Below are 25,579 nucleotides of genomic sequence, written 5' to 3'. Positions count from 1 at the left end.
CTATGATAATTTAATAAGGTACGGTACAACAAATTACCAGGTACACCAGGCACCAATATATCTAATATATCCCTAGTTATCCATAGAAAGCAATGGCTCTTTTATTGTGAATTGCCTGTCAAATACTGTCTTTGTTACACATCATTAAATGAAACAGACAGTCACTCAAGAAAAAAGATTTTCATTGATCCTGGAAGACTTTTGGATCTTTTGTCTTCTTCAGCTAAAACTTTTTGTTATTGCTGTTGAATGATTTGCTCAAAATGTGACACCTGCCAGAATGAGTGATCATCCTATAAACTGTTTATTAGTGGGTTGCTGCACACACTGCACAGCTGGTCCATTTAGGAATTCTGTGAGAAAATTACACCAAAGAAAACAGCCCCATACTTAACAAGCAGCTCCCTAATGTGCTGGTGTGTGTCACCAAACTTTGTCCCTTATGTTATAATGGTGCCACTTTTGATGATTATAGAATTCTTACAGCAAGAATTGATTACTGTGCAGTGAAATAACACCAGACAGGATGACATTTAGAATGACAATAGGTTAGCTCAGTCTGCGGCTTCAGAGAGTTTCACACTGCCACAAGATCTGTTAGAGGGTGTAGTTAGATACCTGCAATCAGCCTGCAGCTCGATCATAACATACAAGGCCAACTTACATCATGCATAAATACTGCAAATACATGATAAATCAATATGACCCAGTAACTAGGTTTCATGTGACTATTTACTTGGCACTGTGACCAAGTTATGTTAGGTGAAGCAGAGCAGGTGGGCTCCTATTAATGGGTGAGTGTTCTGCAGACAGAACAAAAAACCTCCACCGAGGCCAGGCCATTCTGCAGGTCGAGGAATAAGACTGGGCAGCTCCGGAGGTCGGCGATAAAGCCGGGGGGCCAGGAAGGGCATTCAACACCAGAAGATTTGCCTGCAGGTCGGGGCAGGATATAGGAGAGGCAGACCACTTCAGTGCAGAGCAGGAAGCTGACAGCTGGAGCTGTAGTTTGGTGCAGGCGAAGATGGTTGACTGACTATCTAGGAGGTCTGGCTGTGGGTTGATTGAGATGGTTGGTAGGTGGAGTCTGTTGACTGGTTGTCTCGTAGACACAGCCAACTGCTGAAGCTCTGGGAGGAGGTCAACACACTAGTAAAAAAATATTCCCCCAAATCAACTATGCTTAGATAAGAAATGTGTGTTATGTGTACAGCTACGGATTTCTTCTGTTTACGCAAACATTCACCAGACTATCTACCCAGGCGTTTCTCAGCATTTCTACATCTCCATGTTTCTCGACCATTGTTTATCTACCTATCTACTATCTTCCACTGGATTTGTAGACTTGTTGTAGCTTTAATGTCTACCATGTGGGGGTTTGATGGACAGCTGTGATTGACAGATGGCTCACCTGTGGGACTTTCACTGAGTCAGACTATTATTGCAATGTTGATAACCATACCTGCCTTGTAAGCAAAATTTAAATAAAGTAGATAATGTTAGCCCGACTATTGCTGAGGTTGTAGGCCGTGTTTCCAGAGCATGGAACACTGCACATTGCTTATTTGGAAGGTCCAAACTCTGAGTGTAAACTGCAAATCTGGCCTTCAAACCACCTCCAATGCAAACCAATGGGTGACATCACACTTCACTACATCCATCTTTAGATGATATATCTATGTCTTGGACACAAGTTGGCTTTGTGCACAGTGGGGTTTGTATCCAGGAGACCTAACTACTGTTCATGCCTCAATCTGCTATTTGCTATCTCCACAAAATCATTCACAATGATAAGAGAAATAACAAGGACCTCTGACCAGTCTGGTAGAGAAAATGTACCTGTACATACATTGGTTACTAGCTAGAGCAGTCCTGAATCAGAATTTTTCCTTTTGTTGTTTGTTAAAAGTCTAAATTTAGTCAAGGTATGCTCATGTTTCAACCGCTGGGAAATTTGACAGGCAGTGTAGCGGTGAGGCCAGGCTTCAGGAGTTCAGAGGTATTCATCCTCATAATGTACAAGTTCAGTGACAGAGCCAGTGATACATCAAGGCGTAGAGCCCAGGAATGCATCAGTTACTGTATGAAAGAATGATGGTTACTCAACACTGACGCCACTTTCAGTCTCCCTGCTGCTTTGTGTAATGGATCCTCCTTTGATTTAGTGTGTGAGCTGCACTTTGGCCAGGGAATGTAGCTGATTTTCACCTCACCGTTAGCGACTTACATTGTTTATGATAATAGCTTTTATTTATTTCTTTTAAGAAGCTGAGGAAGCAAAGCTCTTTGTCTTTTATTTCTGGTTAGTCAGCAAGGCCATGGAACAGAATACAAATGCACTGGGTATCTGAATCATTGCTGTTGAAGCAGCCACTCATATATTGAGAGTAAAATAGGCTTTCTTTTGGCCTTCATCAGTAAAGGAAACATTGTATATACAATTACAGTTACTTATAGTGATTGCTATTTAAGCTTATCACAGTGCATAACCCTCTGTGGTGCTGTAATGCTCCATGCTCAAACAGTTCCATAGAGCTCTCTGGATAGTAGTGCTGTAAAGCTTTTTATGAAGAACATGGTTCCGTATAGCTTCATTCTGAAATAGTACACAGTACATAAACCTTTTCAATAAGTCATAGGGGTCCACTAACCAAATATTAAAGGTGTCACAGGTTCAAAAGATTGAGTGATATTTAAGTTTTAAGAACTCCAGAACTGTACACAAAAAGCATAATGGCAAAGGGACAGCAAGTACTCACACTTGTGTACAAAAGGTTTGCTGGTCCAGTAAAAACACTGATGTTATATTGCCTGCTCTTGCTGTGTCATTGATTTGACTATTATTTTGCTGTTAGATTGATTTGAATATTTCACGGTGAAGTTTTGTGGTCCCTGAGAGGTTTTGTACTGTATTACCATTCTTCAAGCACAGTGGTCTTGTGGGCGATGAACACATCCAAGTAGACCTTTGTAAAAGAATTAAAAAGCACTCTTTCTAACGCTCACAGTTTCTTTGATGTCCATTAAGGCAATGCAAAAGCCTAATGTTCACATTATGTCAAACTTTATTACATAAAAGTGTGATAAGAAATTAACACCTAAAACGTAAATAAACAGTTGTAATGAATCACTCTCCAACCATTAGATACATTTATACTGGCTAAAAAAATACATTTTAAAGTTGGAGTGCAGGGCTTTTAAATATAAATGAACATCTGTTATATTCAAACCCTTACCAAATTAATTCACACAATGTTTATCACCGCCAGATAAATCTCTCTGTAGGGATTTTTATCTGGTGTCTGGTGTGACATTCCTCTGCAGGTGCATGAAGCCAAAAAAGCCACTTCTAGCTGTAAATAAGAGTGTGCCCTAGAGACTTCCACCGGCAGCTAACTTCTGGTTTAACTTTCAGGTTGGCATTTTGGAACACAAAAGTAGCAACTGAGTTGGCTGCAGCGTGTGTGTGTGTGTGTGTGTGTGTGTTGTTGTTGTTTTTGAGCTTTAATGACCATCAGTGAGTGTATCCTTATAGCTGCTATATTTTCCATGTATTAATTTAAAGTTTAGTTTATTAGTTTGAGTGTGGATTTTCTTTTCAATGGTGTTCATGTTAATGGTTACATGTGTGAATTGTTGGGTTTATGAACACCATAAACCAATATTACATTTAAGTGTTCATAATTACTATAATGGTTTATTGAAGAACACCTAATTTAACACTTTAACATCCTGAAATTAGATGTGTGTTTAAAACAAAAACAGGTCAGTTATGCCTAGTTCTTCTTTTATTTAAATACAAATACAAATAGGTTTACTGCCTAAACAAATATAGAGACAAATACAAATACCGGGGTCTCTGCACCAGTAAGTAAGCATATTTTAACAGTGTTTATGTAATTACTCTCACTGCCAGAAAAGGGAGACAAAAGTTCCGCACTGCAGATTGAATGTTATTAAGGTAAGCATGTCAGTAAATCAGTCTTCTCAGAGCAGACCAGTGATGTGGCTGAAAGTGCATTTAAGTGCATTCCTTATGCGCTTTGCACTGCTACACATACATGGACCAAAAAAGCAGGTGGAGACACCCACACAGACACCCATGTGCCCAAGACCTACCACACTGCACTGGTCGTTTTTTTTTTAAAACTCACTAATGATTCTATAGTACACCTTTACTTATAGAGCAGCTTAGAGTTGAACAATTTTCCAAATCAAAATTTTTCCATTACTTTTGACCCTGATAGTCCATATTTTCTTTCAGAGTTGGTCATTTTACCTCATAACTCAAGATGCTCTGTATTTCTGGGTTAGTGACAGACTAATTTAGAGTATAGCAAGGATACTGTCTGGCTGCTTCATGTAAATGATAAATGAACAATGGAAGAATGAGAGATACAGTTGTACCCACAGACCACCTGCGCACACCTAACCCCCAAATCATTCCTGGAGAAGCAAAAGGAGAAATGTAATCTGACTTTACAGCAGTACAAACTTTCAGCACTCTGTCTGGGTTCATATTTCTCTCCACCTATCTGGTTCTCTTTCTTTATTTCTTTATTTCTTTCTCTCTGTCTGTCTCTGTCTATTTTTCTCTTCCTCAGGGAAGAGCTATGACATGTAAAGAATAGATGAGAAACTGAAAATATGACTCCTTTCATATTCATATATGAATGGACAATTTTGGGCAGTAGTGGCTTGACTAGTTTAACTACATTTCTCAGTAGCATGGTGTTAGTGTCGGTAGGGTGTCCAGACATCCTAAAAAATTTGGGACAGTACTGAATTATGAGCACTTATCCCAAGTCCTGAAAATGTGAGTGACTGATGTAAAATGGACCTGCACTACATATAAACATTGTGAGTCAACTGAACTCAGGAATACTAGATTTTAATGCTGCAGACAGATGTAATTGGCACCATACTGATGAAATGAATAAAATAAAATGAATTTTATGTAACAGATAATGATTTACACATTGTTACAAACAACACAGTCATTGTGTTACTGACAGTTGACTTCATGAACAAAAATAACACATTTTCAGGTTTTACTTTCTATTGACACTGAATTTAACCGACTGAAGGCCATGCTGACCCAACCTTCCCTGTCCTGAATTTCACCCATTCTCATATGGTCACCCTTAGCATCCTGTTTTTTGAATCGCATAGCTTTTCAGTAGTCAGTCTCTTTTAATGATAAAATAGTGGCATCCACAAAACCTGCATTTTCCCATCAAGCATTTTCAAGCACACTGAAATATACACAAACTTGTATGTGTAGCCAACAGTGGCACTTCTATATGACGGTGACGTCACTTACCAGTTCTTGGGCTGATGCCAGCAATGTCTCTGCAGCAGGGAATACGGAGTCCCTCCCAACACCCACACCTGCAGCACTTCAGTCTTGAGCACTTCAGTGCGTGCTCAGGTACTGCCAGGCAGTGTTTCCCACATCTGAAATAACACACTAACCCACACTGATGCACACCTCTACTAGCATCACTTCAAAGCAATATTCAGAGTCAAGTGTGCCTCAAAATTCACCATGGTGTATTGTGCAACATCAGTCCAGTTGTTGGTAGTGTGCCTATAGGCTGGTTTAAGGATGGACAATAATCAACAGACAAGAAGAAGATGAAGTTTATAAGTTAGAGTTTTGGCAGAAGCTTTCATCTATCGATGGTTATCATCAAATATTAACAATGAATCTATTCTTCTTGATGGGACTGAGAACAGTCAGGGGTGGGATGGGGGAATGAGGGATCAGAGGAAAGCTTTAGATTCTTTTGAAATATTACTTTTCTAGTTTTTAACATTGACCAACAGAGGCTACAACAATAATGCTCTCTACAAAGCAAAATAATGGTTAGTCCAAATTGTTTGCTTGACATTTATGTATATACATAGCTACTTGTACAAAGTGTATTATTATTAAAATGCCACTTTTTAAACTGCCAATTATATAAAATACAAAGATAATAGTAATAATTATAATTATAGAATAAAAATGTAAAGCCTCATTGTAGCAAACTATTTTGACTATGTTGCTCTCTACGTTTCTCTGGGCGATGGCTTAAATGTGGTGGAGCTTCATTTCATGTGGAAATACTGGCAGCTTAGCTCACATTTTCCAAGTAGCTTGGCCAACACTGTGAATACATCCCAGTGACACATACAGGACAAATAACAGTGCAGGACATTTCTTTTTCTCTCTCTTTATTCTCTATCATAGTTTCAGTTTTCACTCATTAGATTCACTCTGCTTTTCAGCTGGAATAACAACACAAGTTAATAAAAGTGAATTTTAAAAGTTTAACATTCAAATCAAATCACACATATCTTTAGCAGTAAAGTAATGACTATATTACATTTGGATATGTATATGGATATAACAAAACAGCATAACCTCATAGCCCCATACGTATTAATATACTAATGAAAAACATCAATCTTTTAGTGGAACGTTTTTGATTCAGATTGATTGGAAATTTGGTTCATGCAGCAGTAGATAACAGTACATTCAGCATTTTTTTTTTTTTTTTTTTTTTGGAAGAGCAGGTGGGAAGATATTCCAACTTGTTTCATTCCAGATTGATAGTTAATTCCATTAATCATTGTGAGATTTATTGTAAAAATACAAAACTAAAATAACCAACATTTTAAGCTACATGAAAAGATTCATTGTGTGCTTTGGCCAAATGCAGAGGACAACAATCCAGCCAAAACACTTTTACATTGTCTTTGTCATATGGAAACCCCAATGGACTTTATCAAATACTACAGAAGTCATAAAAATATATTCAACTCAGGTATTTGGTTCTCTGTAGAGAATCCCACATTTTACACAGTCACTGAACCAGTCTGGGAAAAATAGCTATATGCAGTATCACGAAAAAGGAATAGAATTGTATTTTGTAGCGCCACCACACCAGCTTGAATTACAAAGACTCTGTGAATGATGGAGGAACGTCAAAGCATGCTCTGGTGCTTGGTCCATGCTCCAACAATGAGGGAAGGTGGGTTCATGTTGCAAGTTGGGTCTCCGGATCTTCTGGATGTGCTCAGTCAAGGCACAGAGTCCCCTGGCAGGCTCATACTATCTTTGTTGCCTCTCTTTTTTGGATTTCTCATGCTGAGTCACCCAGCAGGGAATCCTCATAAGCCTGGAACAAACTTGTCTCACCAGGTGGCATTATGGAGGAGAGCCCTCATTACACACTCTCTCTCTCTCTCACACACACACACACACACACACACACACACACACATAAACACACACGTTACCTCCATTATTACATGCAATTTAACGCAACTCCAGTCCCAGCAGCTCCATCTCCCCTCCAGTCACTACTTTCTGTAGTCACCCAGCATGCTGATCAGCTCGTAGAATTCCCTACATACAGTAAACTATACAGAGAAAAGGTTTCATTCTGTTTTTCTGACTCCTCTTCTCCATCTGTCCTTTTCATCAGTGGACTGATGAGGACTCAGCGGACTACGTGAGTAGCTACAGTGTGTGTTGGGCGGACGGGGGTTTTGGCGGAGTGTGTTTTCTGTCATAACATCTTCTGATCTCTGTGTGGATTCTAACACAATCCTTTTCAATCTATCTTTCTGTCCTAACATCACTCTGAAATGAGAAACCTGTAGAGTGTGTAACAACTATCCAAACAAAGTGACTGAACTGTACAGATGTAAATGACACCTTGCTGTGTATTAACATCCAGAGAAGGTATCCAGATACAGATGACTTGTTAATGTCAGGTGAAAAGGGGGCTTTTTAGCTTATTACATTCCCAATAGATAATAACCCAGCCTGCATGTCCATGTGGGGTTAAATTTGAGCTGCAATGGGTCCCACATGGGTCAAGTGTGTTATGACTGGGTTTTAGGTGGGGCCCAAATGGGTGAGTTACACATGTGGGGCCCATGTTTCTGAAACAATATGGGATCCATACAGTATGCCCTCTTTATGCCCATGCCCACGTAGCCCACTTACATCCCTTATGGGGGTCATACAGTCAGCCCACATGGGATTCACATGTGGGGCCCATGTTACTGAAACCATGTGGGACCCGCAACATTTTCCCAGTTCAAGCCCATACCCACTCACCCCATTAGCTCACATTTAATTCATCCTTCCATCCCCAAGGCAGTTTTTACTTTCTTAACCCTTACATACTGTTCAGTGTCAAATTTGACTCATGTTTACATTTGAGAGCTGAGAAAACACTCCATACACATTTCTTTTAACTAGACTTTTCTTAATGTGACCCACACGACACAAAAACGGAAATAAAATTCTTCTTTTTTTCTTTTTTTTGTGCAGCTGATACACATTTTTATATATGCAAATGTGTGTGTGTTTTTTGAAAACTTCCAAAATCAGCATTCAAACATGTTGTATTCATCATATTCTATACAATGTTCTCCTGGAACATAACATAGTGATTGTGAATGCATTTTTTCTATAAGATTAAAAAAAACATTTATTAATGACTGGAGGGGAATTTATGAATGTAAATTGATGTAGAGACTAATTATGAGTCAGAATATGAAGAGTATGTTAAGGTTAAGACAGGCAGGATGATTTCACTTTATTCTGGCTTCATATCAGAACAGTAACTCCAAACAACTCCAAACAGTATGTTCAGATTTTAAAAGAGCTGACATCTCTTCATAAAACAAGGGAAAAGTCCCTGTGTGTGTGTGTGTGTGTGTGTGTGTGTGTGTGTGTGTGTGTGTGTGTGTGTGTGTGTGTGTGTGTGTGTGTGTGTGTGTGTGTGTGTGTGTGTGTGTGTGTGTGTGTTTCTGTATTGCCTTTGACGGTGAGGGTGTCATGGTGTCATGCATTGAGCTTTGATATGAATACAGACAGTGACACAAGACTTTAGACTTTATGGCCCAACACTCGATGCTGAAGACCAGGATGACAATTGTGACAACTGATTGTGTATGTGCATGCATGCTTGTGTGTGTGTGTGTGTGCGTGCATGCGTGTGTGTTTTGACAGCCACCTCGGATCACAGCCTCCCAGTCTCTGAGGAGCGGCAGCTATAAATGCTCTTTTGATTTTGTTTTGAAAGTAAAGTTGTGGTTGTGGTTTTGCTGTCTGTTTGTCAGAGCCCCGGGGTGAGTATCTATATATCTAACATGGTATTGTTGATCACACACACATTCACACAGAGACATAGCCCAGCTGTAATTGTCAAACAAGTGCTTCACATTGTTATTCTGTCAAAGTTGAATCTCAGCAGATGCAGAGGTTTGTTTTTGGTAACTTCTATCCAATTAAGCCTAGGACTGCTTATTAGTTCTACTTGAGTCCAGCTCCTGTTGGTTAATTCTGCAATAAAAATCAACACAGACCACCAGTGCATGCAGCTTTTGTTTGCAAGCTTACTTCTATGTTAGACATGGGCAGTCCAGTAACTTTATTTGTACTCCCGTATCTTCCTTCTCTGTAGTGATGCTCTTCACTGTTTTATAACTCCATATACCATCTTAATGTTATCTCACAGTCACAGACCTGACTAGAGGTCAGATCAGGGCTTATCTGTGGTTCAAGGTGACAGTTTATTGATGAGGATTCATGACAGTCATCAACTAAAAAAGGTATTTGAGTCATCAGTGATATGCTTGTTATTTAAAAAAAATATTTTTGGGGGGGTCAGTTTGCATTCATGCGATTTGGGTTTCAAAGATTTTAAATGTTGTGCTTTAAGTTTTGGTCTGCCTCGTTTTATCATTTTGGGACTGTGATAGCAGTATGTTTTTAAACCTGGTATTAACGTGATGTTGTATATGTTATCTACATAAGGCAAAGTGCCTGTAAATGCATGCAGAACACGTTGCAATAGTCTACCACATGAAAAGGGCCATATGATGGATAGGGGTGTTTGGGCAAGCATAGAACTAGCAAGCTTCTCCACTGGCTCTGATTACCTTCTTACAGTATAGGTAACATTTGCTTGGTTAGTAAGGCTGCCCATATAAGCCTACAGATGCTTTCAGCTTCCATCAAACTTACATGCACCATGTGTGTTGACAACTGATGAAGCTTAATAGTACCAGGTGTAAATGTAAAGGCCCTGTGATGAGATGTCATTATCCAGATAACATATCCAGATAGATAGATAGTACATACACATATTCCCCGTCATGGTCAAGATGACGAAAACAACACACAATATGAATCAAGGGATATTTCTAGTTGATGACTGAGGTAATCTCTGGTCAGCATTGTACCATAGCCAAGATGTGACCAATGTAAGTTTTCTTGTGTATGGCAACTTAATATTTAATGAAAGGTATGTGTGATAAAAAAGAGCTTCTGGCTACAAAAGTAAACATGAGTGCACAGTGGTCCTGGTGTTATAGCCATGCTGGGTATGGACCATATGTTTCTGGGTGTGAGAATATTTGAGTAACATGCCCGCTGATGATGCAGCTTCTGTTTTTCTACCGTGAGTGGTTGCACATTTCTTAAACAGTACACATGAGACATCCTTCAAAACCCCATAACTCTGAACATGGTATAGTCACTGCTGTATACAGTATGGCAGTTTGAGGTAATTCAACTTTCAAGGGATTAAGGGGCGGTTCTTTCGTATGTCCCTGAACATAGACTTACAGTTGTTCCAATCGGTTCACCCAAATTACAATAAAACATATGTTATCACTTCACTGTAGTAGTATTTATAAAGATTCAGATATTTGCTGTAGCACAGGAGAAGAACGGATCATATAGTAATCGGAAGATCAGCGGTTCGACTCCCGGCTCCTTCAGTCCGTATGTTAACATGTCTTTAGGCAACATACTGAACCCCAAATTCCTCCCGATGGCCGCGTCAAATGTGTGTGTGAATGGTTAGCCTCTCCTGAGGAGCAGGTCGGCACCTTGCCTGTTAGCTCCTGCCATCGGGGATATGAATGCGTGCGTGTGAATGGATGAATGTGACTTGTAGTGTAAAAGCACTTTGAGGACTAGAAAAGTGCTATATAAGTGCAGACCATTTACACATAATTTGATCTGCCTAGACTTTGAGATGCTTTTCTACCTGCATAGCATTGAATATTACAAGTCAAAAGTTTGGGCACACCTTCCCCTTCAAATCAATGAGACAGTGTGTCCAAACCTAGAGAAAAAAAAATCTAGTATAACTCACAATGACTATTGCATAATGGTCTCTTGCAGCTATATTTTAAATAAGTGCCTCATTTATTTTTCACGGCTTTGATATTGCCTTTCATAATGTTACATCATTTTGATGAGTTAACAGTTTGCTGGCATGTAGCTAATTAGAAAGAAGTAATTGGAAATAAACAGACAGATATTCTTTAAAAGTAGGATGGGTGCAATCCATGTTTAAGTAATATCTCTGAAACAGTCTTTCACATAGAGTTTGGACAGAATTGGAAAGCTTTAAATGGCTGTAATCAATTTCTTACCCAGAAGCCATTGAAAATTTAGCTAGTGACTATGAAATCCTCAAGTCTCCAGATCCCACTAGCATTAGTACAAGTATATTGCTTTTAGCAGACCACTGGGGCAACTATTGCCAGGCAGTCCTTGTTCTTTCTTGATGGATACAGGTTTGTAAAGATCACTAAGCCGTTTTAAGATTCATCATAGAGTAGTTTATTTAGCTCTGTTGTTCTGTCAGCACCTTTTAGAACTGACTACTGCACGTGTTCTCCATATTAAAAGACCACATATTGTAGGTTGTTTGTACCTGCACTCCAGAACAACCCATTGGAGTACAATATGAGCGCTTCCCAAAACAGGAGTGTAGGTTTAGGCACAAAAAACAAACATCATGGTTTTAAAATATTCACTTAAAACATAATTACTACTTTTTTAAAGTTAGGCAATATTTGTCATCATGGTAACAATACCATGTTGTGTTTCTTTAAAAAATGTCCAGAGACGCAAACAGCAAGCAAACAGTAACCTCCTGCTGCTAAGTGCACTTTCTGCCATCTAACTCCCTATCCAGTCATCCACCAGACCCGTCTCCTCCCAATAAGAAAGTCACCTTATCTAGACGTCGTATGAACTGCATCACTTCTCCATGTCATAATTACTACGGCCACCAGATGGCACATGTCATTCAAACGTAACTATAGGTCATTTATGGCAACTGAATTTATGACCTTCAGGATCATTTTTCTTGGGAGGACAGGCTTGCATAATGTCATGCCAAAGAGGTCTGTGATTGGTTACTTTTAACCATAATCAAAAAACATTTTCATACCAAGTAGTTTGCTTTCGAGAACATCAGTTCACACAAATCAAACATTGATCACTTTCCTTTAGTGATATAAGTTAAGTTTTTAGGATAAACAGTATGTGTCTATGAGATGTCTGCCTCCAACCCAATTTAATGCAATTGAATGGAATATGATTAGTTCATCTCAGCACTGGAAGAAATCGACAGCACCATCTCTTTCTAGAAAAAGTGTCCAAATTACTCTGGATTGTCCAGAAAAAGTCTCAGGTTACTATATTTCTTAAATCCCATGGTCACAGTGTTCTCAATGGTGGCTAAGACCCTGCATGAGGAGTTTAGAAATATTGAGGTCTTGAGACAACATCTTTAAAATAAGAATTTCAATATGTTTGTCAAGATTCCCTGGCTGCCATTTAAAATGCTAAACTGACTGACTGTGGCTGTGGATGAAACTTTATAGAACAACCTGTCAGCAGTGTCCTTTCTTAATTTTGGTCTCAGTGGGAATGAATCAGCACAGTTTGGTAACCGCTAATAAGCTTTTGTAGTGGAGTTGTTCATAACATTAGTGGAACACCCCTGTTGGCAATGAGGGCAGAAAATGCAGGGAGGTTGAAAACAGCAGCATTTGATGTTTGACACACAGGAAGTCACTGCTGATTGATTGGCTCCTGTTAAACCAGACTTTCCCCTCACAGGAGAGATGTCTCCTATCTTAATGTAAAAGGTTTCATCTGTTCAGTCCTTGGGAATTCATCCCCACAGACGCCTGCTTGCTCTGCATTTGAAAAAAGACAGATGAAAGCCCAATTAGATTTTTTTTCTTGTCTTTGCAAATACAAGAAAGTCTCTGGCAACAATTGGAAAGGAATACCACTAGATTAAAATAATGAGGCTTTTAGAGGACTTCAATAGCTTCACATGAGTCAAACTTCTCTCTTATCTTTCACCTTCTTTGCCCTGTGGAGAAGACAGGAAGGAGGGAAACATCTTAACTCTTAAGGTCCCAGCTGAATTATGCTCTATGTCTGCTCTTAAAATAACAGAAGAAGGACCTTTTAAACATACTGTGATGGATATGAAATTGTCAGCCATAAAATAATAATTAGAACTTTGGTTTTTTTCTCGAACCACTGGCTGCTTTAGCAATAATATAATTTCTATCAGAATACATTTCCATACACACTAGCTTTTCAGAATGTGTACCCTTGTTCTCCTTAATGAACCACAATACAAGCAGGTGGCTATGTTTTCATTGCATAAATATTTATTATTTCCATGCAGGTATTGTGTCATTTCCCGTGTCATATCTTGCATGTGTTTTCGTGAAAAGAACATTGTTTGGAAACCAAACAGACTTGAAGATGATGGTGAAGATCTTATAATGTGTGACCCCCCCACAATAACTTCAAGATTCCTGATTACAACACAAGACAGTTGTGCATTGTGAACAGTGCAGCAATATGATGACTTTGAATGTCATGTAGTGTATCCATGGCATGACTTGCACTGCAGTCTATATGGTGCAACAAGCCCTGGGCTGTACAGGGAGGCGGCAGTCTGATGGGGGGGGGGGGAAACCTATTTTCCACTGGAACTATCAACCCCCTCCCACACATACACACATACACAGACACACACCTCCACCACCTTCCATTTTTCTCTCATCACAAGCTGCTTCATCTCTGCTTCTTCTCTCCACTCATCCCTCATGTGCAGCACTAGAAAGTATTCCTCTGCTATCTGAGAGCAGAAGGGCCTTTTCTGAACCGTTTAATGGACTCCTGGCAGCTGACAGACTGATGTTTCTGTATGAACCAGGCTTTTTGAACAGTGGAGGAGCATGTATGAACGTGTGCTCTCACTCTCTGTGTGGGCAGAAATATTACTTATTGCTGTTTTTGCTCGTGTTTTTTTTTAATGTTTCGGGGAGTGTGTGTTCACTAGTGTGTGTTCACTAGTGTGTGTGTGTGTGTGTGTGTGTGTGTGTGTGTGTGTGTGTGTGTGTGTGTGTGTGTGTGTGTACTTACCAGTTTATTAGCTGATCAGAAGAAATTCTGTTTTTTTACAACATGAATATTTTTTCATTATTTGTTAAAGTTGTGCTGTCACATGATGCTAATAGTGGTCTAATGTCTGCAGTCTTTTGTTATGCACATGTATACTTGTACAAAGCTGACTGGAAACCTGGTTAACTGCACACATGGCAAAGAAATCTACTTGGAGAAACCAGAAAATCAATTGCTGTAACCCTGTTATTTACTGCACATTGTCCACTCTCATAATAATTCATTGGACATGAAATGGCTGATTCAAGTCAACCATGAGCAGTCAGATGATCAGATAAAAATAGTAAGTATAATGATTCTGTACAATGAGAGATTATTACCAACATAGGATTAGGGTTAGGATTTGATCACCTTCATTTTCTAGACAATAGAGTGAATAATAATTGAACTGCACTTCTAAAACACATTTGACATTGACAGACAAAGCACTTTACAATTGCCCTGTCATTCACCCATTATTTTCATTTCTTTATTGATTATTTATGCCGGATCAGAGCTGGTCCTGCCTATACACAGACTAGGAAGGCTGCGTAGGGCCCCACGCGTCTGAGAAGGCCCCGCCCACCGCCAAGTCCGCACCTGAGTTAAAAAGCGTGCTCATATTTACTGATAACAGCAGGCAAGATGAAGTGCAGCTATCCCTCAGGCCACGAAAAAAGGAAAAGAAAACAACACGAGAGTGAATTGCGGGAACAACAAGAAGCAGGCATTTGTTTTCTCAATCCCTGTCCAAGTAGACTGAGTTGCCACTTATGATTGAATGATTGGTGAAGAGAGGGAAAATGTAAATAGTTTGTATTACATTGTAACAAAGTAGAGATTCCTGTTGTTGTTGTTGTTTTTTAAATTCTGACCAAGAAATTCAGCTTCTGTTTTTTTATGATTTATTACATTATAACAGTGTTATACTGCACAATAAGACATCCTGGGTTCTTCCTACTGTACTGCTCGCTAGAGGTGCAGGACACGCATGTGCAGTGAAAAATGAACCCACAGTGAGTAAAAATGTGAGGAGAGCAAAAAATGGCCAAAACTTCTTGGGGATACACTGTATTTATTTGATGAACGCGAACAAGCAACTGTGTTTGTTCCTGAATTGCAGCTTGGAAAGAAAGGTGCATTTGTGTGCATCCACCAGCAAGCTTGCACCTTGAGTAGAAGTAAAACTCAGGCTGCATCAAGCAGCATCTGTGCTCTGGAGAATAGGCTTATTAGATATGAAGTGCAGAAAAATAAGTTGCACATAATCTTAAAACAAGACAATGATCTATTCTCAGTCCAGGTTAACTTAAGTTAGATACAACTTTGGACTAAAGGAGGATGTTGGTTAAATATTGATTTTAAAATATGAATTAGTTAATAGTTAGGCAATATGGATGCACATCTTTCACAGTAAATAAGAACAGAATATGTTACATGTTATCAGATTTCTTATTTGAATATTAGTTTACATTTTATATTTCTTATATTCAATAAATATTGTTTATACTTCATTCTGTTGTGTATAGGTCTACTTATTCTTAGAATGACAGATGGTGTAAACTGTTTTAAAAGAGGGAGGATTGTAGCGGGAACACTGGTGTATCAGGTGTGATTGTGTGGCAAATGAAATAAATGGTTTACATGGCAGCTGGCTCATGGGTCAGGGCCCCTTAGCAGAATTGTGCTTAGGGCCCCAGGGAGGCCAAGACCGGCAATGTGCTGGATAATGTTGATCTGATTATGAAGGAAGCTTCCATTACCTTATTTAGTTCTTTAATCATGTTGGTTTTTGTTGTTGTTACTTGAAAAGGCATGCACTGTACTTTAACCCTGGCATGTATGAACTTGTGGTGTCTTATAAGCCTGTGTGGGCTAGACATATTCATATGCATGACATAATAATAAATATGTCAATCAATCAATCAATCAATGATGTACTCATACTGTCACACTACCACACAAAGCTTTGGTCAGCCCATTGTGAGCAAAGTGGGGTTCAGTATGTTGCTCAAGGACCCTTGTAGACATGTAGATAGGGTCAGGAGGTATGGGGAGGATCAAACCACCAACCCTGCGATTAATGGACAGCTCGCTCTACTTCCTGAACCACAAGCATCTGCTGTTCATTTGGTTGTAAAATGTTATTATAACCACAATTTGCTTTTGTCTACAATCTCTTGCTTTACTCACAGAAAACAGAATTTTAACTCCCCTTTTTTTTGGAAGTGCTGAGGTCAGGAGGATTCATAAAGCACATCTGTTCACAACTGATAACCAAAAGTACAATCTGTTCATTTTGTGATCATGGTCAAAATTCCATTGAGCTTACACGCTATCTTACAGTACATTGAGGAACCATGAACTTCTGAACTCTGAATACACTTCTGGTTTACACTCATGACATTACTTAACTTTTTTCTTAAAAAGAGCAATTTAACCGTTTAGAGAGTGTTGGAAATGTGAAGCTGATGCATGTTGTGTACACCTGATTTGTCTAATGTTCCTGATTGCCTGGAACAGTAAACTACAGTAAACACCAATTAAGATGATGGTGTTTTAACCTCAATACTGTTGCCCTTTCCTCTCTTATCTTTGCCTCTCTCTTCCCCTCTTTCTCCTTTGTCTTTTTGTCTTTCTCTTTCCTTCCCTCCCTGCTTCTTCTTATCTGTCTCTCTACCTTTGCAGGAGGCCATCATAACAGGTCTGCTCCCAGAGACCAGCTACTCTGTAACTGTGGCAGCTTATACCACCAAGGGAGATGGAGCTCGGAGCAAGGCCAAGGTGGTCACCACCTCAGGAGCAGGTGTGTGCAGGGTGTAGTATTGTGTGTTGCATTGACTGTACCTGTTGGGCACCATACACATTCCCCTTGATTAATTGTTAACAATTAATAACTGTCACTTTCTTTGACAATAGCAAAGTCACACATTCTGTGATCAGCAAACACTAATCTATAGACACTGACATCTATAGACGCCTGGAAACAAGGGAGAAAAAGATAAAACAAAGGTCTAGGCAGGAACTGAATTGGGGTTGCAACAGTTCACGGTTGGCATCTTAATCCTGTATGTAATGTAACATTTTGAAAAAAGAAATACACAGTCACTGTTTAAAAAAATTAACATATGAATTCATTTGCATGGTATGGTGGCTAATGTTAGCAGACTTAATGAGAACATTGTACTCATCAAAGTAATTGCTGACATCTCAGAATGCTCATCACTAAGAACAGGTCCAACAGGGCAACAAGCAGCAGCAGCTATGATCAAACAAGCTGGAAACAAAATGACAAGTCAAACTGATGTTGAGCAGAAAAACAAAAGCGAGCATTATGATAACAACTCATAGTATCTGTTGTAATGTACTGTCTGTTGTTGTCTGTTCACTTTCACAGACTGACTTCCTGCTTTAGCTTCAACCTACCGTACCACTCCTAATTATGCTCACAGTTTTCCTGTTGAATTAAGAAATGTTATTATTAATAGATAATCTGATATGTCGCTCAGATTGTTTACAACCTGTCTGCTTGTGCTTATTTCTAAAGATACACTGATCTGATACTGACATCAGATATTTGGTTTGATACCGACTCAAATCTCTAGGAAGAAAAACATGCACCATTAGATGTTTTTCTCCCGCTGGAGCTAAGTTGCTGCTGTTGATTCAGTGTATAAAGCACAAGGCTTTATAGACAGTACAAAGTGTACACTAACTTATAACACCATATGAAGTTATTTTGGACGCTATCTTTAGTAAATACTAGCTTCCCAAAGGACACGTATAGTTTCAATAAAAGCAACTAATGTAGCTGATCTTGCTAAGAGAAAACCAGTTAGTGTCCTTTTTTGTGTGTGTGTGTGTGTGTGTGTGTGTGTGTGTGTGTCTGCACTGTGTGCAGTAATGTTAAATGTTAGCCTGTGCATATAATATCAATCTACGAAATGTCATATATCTGGATTGTAGTCCAACCCCAATGTTGTTGAATGATTGCAGCTAAAAGTTAGCATCTGGAATCGTTGTCTTGAACACACAAGTAAACACTGGTATCGAATCGGTACTTGGTATTGGCCAATACCCAAAGCCCAGGTATCAATATTTGTACAGACTCTGAAAAAGTCAGACTACTGCATTCCTACTTATTTCCCCATCTGTCCTCTTTTTAGTAATGTCACCACGCTTGAAGTTTCTAGCAATTACTAAAAAAGTTATCATAAACATTATCATAACCTTGTAACTATGAGATCTTTTAGAATAGTTATTTTTATTTTAGTTAGTTTTGCTCACACCCAAATAAGACCTCATAATCACATGATTAGAAAGTCAGTCTAAATATGCTAGATCTTTGAGTTTGAAAGAGAGCTTAAAAAACCCACAAAACAGCTGATCCAGATAACAGCAGTTGCATACAGCCTTCAGTGTGTTTGGATTTTTCTGTGTTTCATGGTCTTTCTGGTCTTTCAGTCCCTGGCAGACCCACCATGATGATCAGCACCACAATAGGGAACACTGCTCTGATCCAGTGGCAGCCCCCAAAAGAGATGGTGGGGGAGCATGTGGGATACCAGCTACAGTACAAGAGAGCAGAGGAGGAAGCTTTTACTGTCAAAGACTTCAGAAAGATAGATGATCATTTCACTGTCACCGGTCTTCACAAAGGAGCCACCTACATCTTCAAACTCTGTGCCAAAAACCGAGCTGGCAACGGGGAGGAATACGTGAAGGAGATCATCACCCCTGAAGACATTCCTACCAGCTATCCACAGAATCTGAGCGTGGTAGGCCTGACCGCCACTTCTACCAAGCTGGCCTGGGACCCGCCTCCTCTGGCTGAGAGGAACGGGAGGATTGTCAAGTATGCGGTGGTGTATCGAGATATCAACAGCCAGCACAACATCACCAACACTACCACAGAAACACAAATGACTGTCCAGGGTTTGCAACCTGACACCACCTATGACATCAGAGTTCAAGCCTTTACCAGTAAGGGGGCAGGACCCATCAGCCCCAGCATCCAGAGTAGGACAATGTCCACCACCATGCCAGGTGAGGACCACAGGCTACTGATCAGCATTGTATTGGTCTTGTGAGCAGGGTACTATGACCTCAGCACTGTATATTACTCCATGATTTGGACATTTTGTTTTGCAAACTTAAACATATTTTACTTGTCATCCAGCAGGCTACATCTTTATTTGGTGTTTTTGTGATCTCAACAATGTCCATAGATTGCAAAACCAGTATTTAAATTCTATATTTCCACAGACTGTATTAGCAAAGAGACTACAATTATATCTCCACTCTTGTCCTCTTTAATAATGCGAGGTTGCATTTATAATTGGAGTCCTGTGTAATCCAAGTACACCCAACATTTCATAGAAAGTAATGACCCTCCCCCAAATTTACATGTACTACACAACCGATTTCTATTTTTGTTCTTTGATTTAAATTAATTAGATGGTTTTATTACAAACTTGGAATGTTTCAGCACTCTTACTTTCTTGTGTAAATTAATTCAGATACCAAAGGCAATTTTTATAAACACAAGAAGTGTTTCCTAACAGGACCAACCAGATCAAATAGAAATCCAAATCAATTTTTAGAATCAGATAACATTCAAAATCAGACCACTACAATTTCCACCACAGTTTTTTTTATGTTACTCCATGCAATTATATGGTATCCTTAGTTAGTTTCTCCCATCATGTTGCTGTCTTTTCCTCTGATCTCACACAAACTCTGCGGTCGTGCACTCAAAAGTAGTATTTGCGGCAATTATGACCTATGAAAACAGAACACATAACTACTGACGTACCCTTCAATGTTAATTGGCTTCAGAAACCAGATAAGTCTGGAGTATGCTTGATAAATAAAGCAAGTTTCCAACAGAACCGTAGAATAAGCAATGATACAATGTATAAACATGAAAATGAAAACCAAAACGGGAATGTTTAAGGCTTTAAAATCAATCATTTGTGGAGCTGAGGAAGCTGCAGAGTGGTTGATAATTCTCTTTTGGGGTAATAACTTTTGATCCAGTGTTAATATGAAAATACTGATTGGACTTGGTCAGCAAATGATCACAGAAAATAAGAAAGTGACTCCACTGAGATTGATACTGTCCTAATAATACAGACTTGGTGCTCGCATACACACTGTACATGTTCTCTCATTTTGATTCATTTTCTTTCAACTTTGAATCATCTCAGTCATATCCACAATTAAATTAACTACCTATTAATCATCCAGATCTTCCCTCAGTGTTCACCAAGAACTTTGGTGTGAAGGCTGTTATGAAAACCTCTGTCCTGCTGACCTGGGATGTGCCAGAAACCTATAAATCCCAAGTGCCTCTCAAGGTAAGATCAGCCCACAATTCCACCACACAGCAGCTGAATTTAACAAGTAATAGATACTGATTTCATATTCTAGTACTAAATTGTCAATATTTGTGAATATAGGGTGGATGGTATAGATCAGGGAAGCAAAACATTGATATTTTCGCTCATGCAGGTCCCACCCCACATTACTGTAGACTTTAATATGGATCTCTGTTAGATTGACGTATCATAGTAGCAAGTGAAGAAGAACACGTCCATGGGTTGCAGTTTCATGGTGGATATACAACTATTGTAATGTAGAAGCTGTATATGCAAACACAACATTGTCATTAAATATATAATGTACTAATTAAAATACTATTTTTTTTTTTACATGTATTCTATATATATTAAGATAGACAAACACAAAATACAGACTTTATCAACTTGAGAAAACTTTTTTGGTTCTTTTGGCCTCCTTAACAGAAAAGCTGAATCATGAATCATCCAGAAAGTCAGTTCCCGCCGTCATAAATTCTACCTGTAACTGTAGTTCATGGCTGGCTATTTGTTAAAGGCCTGTCTGCCACTCAGCCTTTGGCACTGTACAGCTCTAATAATGAGCTAAAGTGCAAAAAACAAAAGTTTATGGCCATGGATCAGCAACTAAATACCTTGTAGCACAAAACCATGAATTATTGAGGGCCTTAACAAAATCAAAAGCACGCAACATAGGAGACAGCAAGATCAAAAAGTGTCACAGCAGTGGAAACAAATTAAACTCTAAAACTAGGTGTGCCCTCATAGCATACTGGTTTGTTGCATTCTTCCTTCTCTCAACCCATTAACTGTCTTCACTATCAAATAAATACCAAAACACAAATGGGAAAATAACTATTTGTTGTTATTCTGTACATTCTGCACATGCATTCTTCATGCTGCACATGAGCTGGGTGGATCGATAAACTGTCACATAGTCAGTCAATTCTGTATGAATGAGATGGAACATCCTAATTGAACTTTGGATGTGTTTGTAGATGCATATTTTCACTTTATGCAGACCCAAGCTAGTTAATTTAGTGAGAGTGATATCAACCTGAACTTTTCTCAACAAGAAAGCTAATAAGCATTGTTGCCATGACACTCCTTTAAAGTGAGAGGACAATTAAACGGGACAAGGATTTAGTACAAGAATTTACAGGAATCATTATTAAGGTTTTGTGTAGACCAGATGATGTAATCAATCAAACTTTATGAGTGCTTACCAGTAAGAAACTGCTTCCTGGCTTCAGATCCTATACAACCAGCAGAGTGTGGAGGTTCAAGGCGACCTGAAGAGGAAGCTGATCACACAGCTGCAGCCGGATACTGATTACTCCTTCGTGCTGATGAGCCGGGGGAACAGTGCCGGAGGACTACAGCAGCAGGTTTCCATCCGAACCGCTCCAGACCTGCTGAAGATTAAACCTGCCCAATACCAACATGATGTGGAGGAGGGTGGTAAAGTGACCATCAGTCTGCCCAGGGTCCCTGCTGGAGCCCCCGTCAGGTCTGTGCTGTCTGTTTGACTAAAGGACCACCATACTGAAGATTATATGATCAATTCAGGATTTCAGTAAATATCTTTGTCCTCCTTTGTTCAGTTGATTGTAAAGCTTTTCTCAGTCGCTGACGTTTACTATATAGAGGCAAATAGGTGCTGTAATAACTACAATCTTAAAAGCATAGGAATATGTAAGTATTCAGCATTCTGAATGTTGACATTTAAAAAGTACTTATGTGGTATTCAATCTATTGAAATATTTTTATGTAGTGTGAATCCCTCCTTCAAAGATCAATATCAAGTGGTGCAATCACAACAACTTGATATCTATATGTATTGTTAAGGGTTTGCAGATAGAAAATTGAATTGTTCAGTATTCAAAATATCAGACCCAAGTTCAAGATGAAAAATTCAACAATGAGTTGAAAGAGTCTAAATCACTGTGTAGAGCTGAGAGGAACTACAGTCACATGATAATTCTCTGTGTGGCTGACACTGAGCGACAGCTTCAACATCACACATCATTTGATCCATTGTTAATATAACAAGACTAACAGTCTAAAGCCATGCTAGCAGCTCAGTGAGGCAATACTTAGTCACAGTGGAGGCACAATGATAATGCTAACATGCTGATGATTAGCAGGTAGAATATTTACCATGTTCACCATCTTACCATCGCCTTAGCAACGTAACATTTGCTGTTTAGCAGTAAACACAACTGAGGCTGATAAGAATGTCATTCATTTTTCAACTGTGCAATACACACACACACACACACACATATATATGTATATGTGTGTGTATATGTATATGTTTATATACAGTAACAGTCAAAAGTGAATGGGAACGTGTGTCCAAACTTTTGACTGTGTGTATATATTTATATATATATATTTATGCTTACTCACTTTAAATTTGTGCAATAACAATATCAACTCAGGTATCTTATCATTCAACACCAATTATAACATGCTTTTGGACTTATTATTTATTGTTCTTTATTCTTTTTTCTTGATGCTATTCTATTTTACTGTCAACTTTACTGCTGTAATAATGCAACTTTCCCCATTGTGGGACTAATAAAGGAATAGAATAGAATAGAATAGAATAGAATTGAGTTGAATTGAATTGAATTGAATTGAATTGAATTGAATTGAATTGAATTGAATTGAACTTTATTGTCCACAATGGTGGAAAATTGTCTTTGGTTTACCAATAACAGACATACAGGAGACAGACATTACATAAAAACCAAAGAATCCATAAACTCAATAAAATCATTCTTAAAATACATAAAACACATTAATAAAATATGTAAAGTATAAAAATACAAGTGCATATCAGTTCCTATATGCATATTGATAATTTGGAGGTTTTAATAATATGAATTGCATTTGGGATGAAAGACTTCTTATAAACTTTGGTTGCCAAAGGAAGTATGTGGCACCTCCCAGAGCTCAAAAGCTGGTCAGAGAGAGGATGAGAGCTGTCTGCAACAATGCTCCTCACTTTCTTCCTCGTCCTCTCAGTGAACAGCTGGTTCAAAGAGGTTTGAGGTGAACCAAATATTTTATTGTCCAAGACTATTTTCTTAGACAGTTTGTTCTTGGAGTGGCAGCTCAGATGACCATACCAGTCTTATCTTAAATAAAAAGAGATTACAATTCATCCTATGGGGGACATGAATGTACCAAATGTTATGCAAACCATTCAATAGTTCTTAAGACAGAAATGTGAACCTCATGGTTGGGCTAGAGAGACAGTCAGGGCATCAATCTTTAGGATTTCATCCTCTGGGGACCACAGCTACCTGCACACAATTTCATGACAATGCATGTAATAGTTGTTAGACCATACCACACTGGACCAAAGTGGTGGACTGACCAACTGACACATTGCCATCCTTAACTGATGTTGCCAAAAATATTGATGAGTAGATCTTTAAGTGGAGTTGAGTTCAATCGGTATATTGTGCCATCATTTTTCAGTTTAGTGCATGGGCTGTCACCTCAAACAGCTGACCTGAAAAAAGTCAGCTGCTATATTGTGTGTATGATGCTATTCTCCAGCCAACATTAGTATGAACAGTTTGAAGAGCACAAAAAGCCTCAGCACTCAGCAGCCCTGTGAGGTCGACTTAAGTGAAGACACACAGAGATGCACACAGATGATTGTTTTCCTGTTAAATCAATAGCTCAGACACCAGCTTGTCTGCAGGGGGCATTTCAACAGCCATTAACAGCCTGCTTTATGTACTTCTCATCCTGTTCTAGCCAGTTTGTAACCAGCCAGTTATCTGCTGCAGCCCAATCCTTTTAGGTCAGAGTAGTTTTTTTTAAAACAAAAAACATTCAGTCCCACCAAAAACACAGCACCATGATTACACCCTATGAGCACATGGTCATATTAACAAGAAACCCAGTGCAGCTCCAGAGCTCTCTCCTGATACCAGAATGCAATTTATTTAAGAGTTTAGCTTTAAAACCACAATTAATCAGCAAAGAGAATCCCAATGCAAAGGCCGCAATTCATTAGACGGTTATTTTTTATCATTACCCAGCTCCATCAAGAAGACAGGCACTGCGAATTACTTGGACTTAATTGTGTTTCAAGTGTTTGTTTCTCTAAAGAAATAGCCCACAAGTAAGAAGCCTTAATAAGTTGGGCTGGTGAAATAAAAAAAAACAACAAAAAAGAAAAACTAATGTGTATATGAATGCCCAGCATAGAGCTTTTATCATACAGTGAATTAAAGTCTGTGAGTAACAGAGCCAAACTTATCCCATTGGTATCTAGGTGAGACACAGAAGGGATGTGAATGTAAAACATGTAGGACTAATATTAAGCAAAGACCTTTGAGATACTGCTTTCATATACCAGCAGCGGGTGATTAAATTAAAACAGCATTAATATCATAGTTCCATTGGTTTGGCGTTTATGCATACACAGTATATGGGTGGGTAATGTAGTCATGTCTCTGTGTTTGATACAGGTGGTACTACATAGTGGTTGTCCCTGTCACCCCAGCTTCTCTGAGGAGATGGGAGAACCCTGAAGACATGGACATACATGAGGTGGGTGGATGTGTACTTAATTTATCATGTCAAGGATACTTATGCCTGTTGACACCGTCTCTTTGGAGGGACATTTTGAGGGGCATTTTCTGGTTTGGTTAGGGCTGAGAACTCATGCAAGAAACAATTGCTTTTTTCTCTTTCTTGTAATGTAATGTCCTTTTTTTCCTTGTAGGTGACATTTAATAATGATTAAAAAATTTTTTTTTATTAATCCTTATGAACACACACCTATTCATCAACAGGTGCGATTTATCAGTTTTATACAAGCGATTTACAACAAGTTTGTGTAGTTAAGAGGATTAACTGTATCTGATTTCTTGCACAAGTAAAACTGATGAAGAAGAGAAGTAGATAC

At 38.8% G+C, this 25,579-nt stretch overlaps 1 protein-coding gene across 6 annotated transcripts in view; it reads left to right on the top strand.

The window, feature by feature from the left end:
• Positions 1–25,579, top strand: part of ptprfa (protein tyrosine phosphatase receptor type Fa) — a 237,993-nt gene that overhangs the window by 129,215 nt on the left and 83,199 nt on the right. For 2 of the 6 annotated variants that reach the window (XM_062423815.1, XM_062423817.1), the window contains 5 exons: positions 7,476–7,502; positions 16,973–17,090; positions 20,546–20,643; positions 21,897–22,153; positions 25,140–25,221. In XM_062423815.1, coding sequence (XP_062279799.1) covers positions 7,476–7,502; positions 16,973–17,090; positions 20,546–20,643; positions 21,897–22,153; positions 25,140–25,221 — 582 coding nt within the window. Of the gene's footprint in view, positions 1–7,475; positions 7,503–16,972; positions 17,091–18,748; positions 19,331–20,545; positions 20,644–21,896; positions 22,154–25,139; positions 25,222–25,579 lie in introns of all 6 variants that reach the window. The other 4 variants (XM_062423819.1, XM_062423818.1, XM_062423813.1 and 1 more) reach the window with 3 other exon arrangements.

This window comes from Scomber scombrus, chromosome 8, assembly GCF_963691925.1.
Source record: "Scomber scombrus chromosome 8, fScoSco1.1, whole genome shotgun sequence".
Lineage (NCBI taxonomy): Eukaryota > Metazoa > Chordata > Actinopteri > Scombriformes > Scombridae > Scomber > Scomber scombrus.
This window is presented reverse-complemented; position numbering and strand designations above follow the sequence as displayed.